Source organism: Penaeus monodon, chromosome 3, assembly GCF_015228065.2.
Source record: "Penaeus monodon isolate SGIC_2016 chromosome 3, NSTDA_Pmon_1, whole genome shotgun sequence".
Taxonomy (NCBI): Eukaryota; Metazoa; Arthropoda; class Malacostraca; order Decapoda; family Penaeidae; genus Penaeus; species Penaeus monodon.
The window spans coordinates 61,612,976-61,615,475 of record NC_051388.1 but is presented as its reverse complement, the minus strand read 5'-3'; the positions used below and the strand labels follow the sequence as shown (position 1 = coordinate 61,615,475).

Genomic DNA, 2,500 nt, shown 5'->3' with positions numbered 1-2,500 from the left:
CCAGTATCAATGGTTAAAAATATATTTTTTCCTTTGGAAACACAAACTAGGAATGGTTTCATAAATCATCACATTATCACCCTAACTGATCATGCAGAAAACAAATGGAGGAAAGTCAACTTATCTCAAATAAAATACCACAGTTCAGAGCAACTGTCATGGGCTCCCTCAAGTGTCTTGCTGGGTCCCCTCAAACCCCTCTACAGACAATAACTGTTCTGGACACTCCCATAGGCTGCTCGTTCTGGTCTCCATGAAAGCTGATAGGAGAGAGCTTACCAATCTACTAGTCCCACACAAGATTTCCGATCAAATTACAAGTTTATTGATAAAATTGATGACCACCTTCTTTCGAGGAATGCCAAAAGAAGAGAGGTGTGAGAATGAAGTTCAGTGTGCCTGCGACAGTCCAGAACAATTCAAGGACACATGAAAATATTTCCTTTTCTTTTCCATGATAAATATTTTGTACACAGTTCCTTACTTATAATACTATAGTTTCTCACTATAATGTAATGAAGGCAGAAATTGGTTACAAAAATAAATTTTACAAATGTGGTTTCCCTGGTGGACTTTTGTAGGTCCCCTGAAAGATTACTGAGCAATTCAAAACTATGCCATGACCCAAAAAGTTCATTAAATTAAGATGATTAAAATAAGATTGTTGCTTCATTTTGCACCATTCAAAATCTCTATGTATACACAGGATATATGTTCTACAATATCCTTATTATTAAAATGCACATGGGGTTGGCAACAATAACCCAAACTCATTTTGTTATCAAGTGATAAGAAATTATTTTTTGAATCAGATGTCACAATATCTCTTGACTTCGATACAAAGTCAGTTACCTGAAAAATGTTAAATTTTCCAACTTGATACCAATTCTACTAAACATCCCATCACTACTATATATATGCAGCTGTTTAAGAATCTACAGCTGGGAATCACAGGCCTAACTGCCCTTCCTATATGCCTTACTACTTTCTAGCCTAATTCATTTTGTGCATCTGTGCAAAATGCTACTGACAGAGAAAATAAAGAGAGGTAGAAAAAGTTAATTTGAAATTTTTGCAAGATGAAACTAAGTTGAGTTTTATCTGTTATTTCTCATCTGATCCTAAACAAATTTATTGTTTCTAATATTGACGATAATTAACTCTTTCTAAATATTTTGGAATATTTACCTAATGAAAATAGGCATCATCATACAGAATACCTCAAACAATGAAAATCACAATTCTGATTACAAAAGCACAACATAATTTTTTCCCGATCCCCCATATCTTTGGTTTACTCACTTTCTTGACACTGTTTGACCAGATGTGTTATCACGAAATATAAGAGAGAGAATATAATCCACTCCTCGTGTTGGGTCTAACCGCCGATGGCCATACTCAATGCCACGATATTCTAGGCTTCCTTTGGTCTTCAGATGCATATGAGCAATACTGGCATTTACAACACTCTGGAAAAGAAGCCAGTAGGAATAGGTAAATGTTCATCATTTTTTCTATATTACTGATCCAATTACTCTTAAGTTCATAATGACCTGGCATGTATGTCTTACCTAATAACAATGGGGCTCAGACACACAGAAACCTATAATAAAATGTTTGTATAATCCACAGTCACATTCAATGCTGCTTGCAGGCATCTACCAGAGTTACCAATATTACTGCAGTTGATACAAATGCTAGTGCCATGACTTCTATATTGATTGGACTTAGTAATCCATGATTACAAGTATATCATTACGTAAGAATTTATACAAAAAATTTTTAAACAAAACCCGATTTGCAACAAAATTTAGTCAAATGCTAAATCCTCAGCATTTACTGGACCTTTAATGCAGTTTTAATATGGGACCAAACACTTCACCTCCCCCTCTGGGGTCTACAAGACAAAGATAAAGATGCTGTTCATCCATGTTCATGCTTGTAGTAACTATATCAGTACATCTTTCAACAAATGACATAGATTAAAAATTTTAAAATATATAAATAAATAAATAGTAATATATAATATATTTTAAAAATATATTTTATATATATATATAATATATATAATATTTAAAAATATATAATATATTATTTAATATATATATATATAATATATTATATAAAAAAGAGAGGGAGAGAGAGGAGAGGAGGGAAGAGAGGAGGAGGAGAAGAGGAGAGGAGAAGAGGGGAGAGAGAGGAGAGAGAAAAAAAGGGGGGGGGGGGCGGGGGGGGGAGAGAGGGGGGAAGGGAGGGGGGGGAGAGGGGAGAGAAAGATAGAGAGGAAAAGAGAAAGGAGAAAAGGGAGAGAGAGAGAGAGAAGAGGGGGGAGAGAGAAAAAGGGAGAGGAGAAAAGAAGAAGAAGAGAGAGAGAGGGAGAGAGGAAGAGGGAGGAAAAGGAAGAGAGAGAGGAAAAAGAAGAGAGAAAGGAGAGAGGGGAGAGAGAGAAAAAGAGAAAGAGAAAGAGAGAAGAAAGAGAGAGAGAGAAGAGAGAAAAAAA

General features: G+C 35.3%; 1 protein-coding gene across 1 annotated transcript in view; it reads right to left on the bottom strand.

Moving 5' to 3' along the window:
- Positions 1-2,500, bottom strand: part of LOC119588077 (chondroitin sulfate glucuronyltransferase-like) — a 7,397-nt gene that overhangs the window by 3,186 nt on the left and 1,711 nt on the right. Inside the window, exons 3-5 of the mRNA XM_037936784.1 lie at positions 1,876-1,962; positions 1,637-1,712; positions 1,303-1,490 (exon numbers count right to left, since the gene is read on the bottom strand). Of these exons, the coding sequence (XP_037792712.1) occupies positions 1,303-1,490; positions 1,637-1,712; positions 1,876-1,962 (351 nt within the window). The remainder of the gene's footprint in view (positions 1-1,302; positions 1,491-1,636; positions 1,713-1,875; positions 1,963-2,500) is intronic.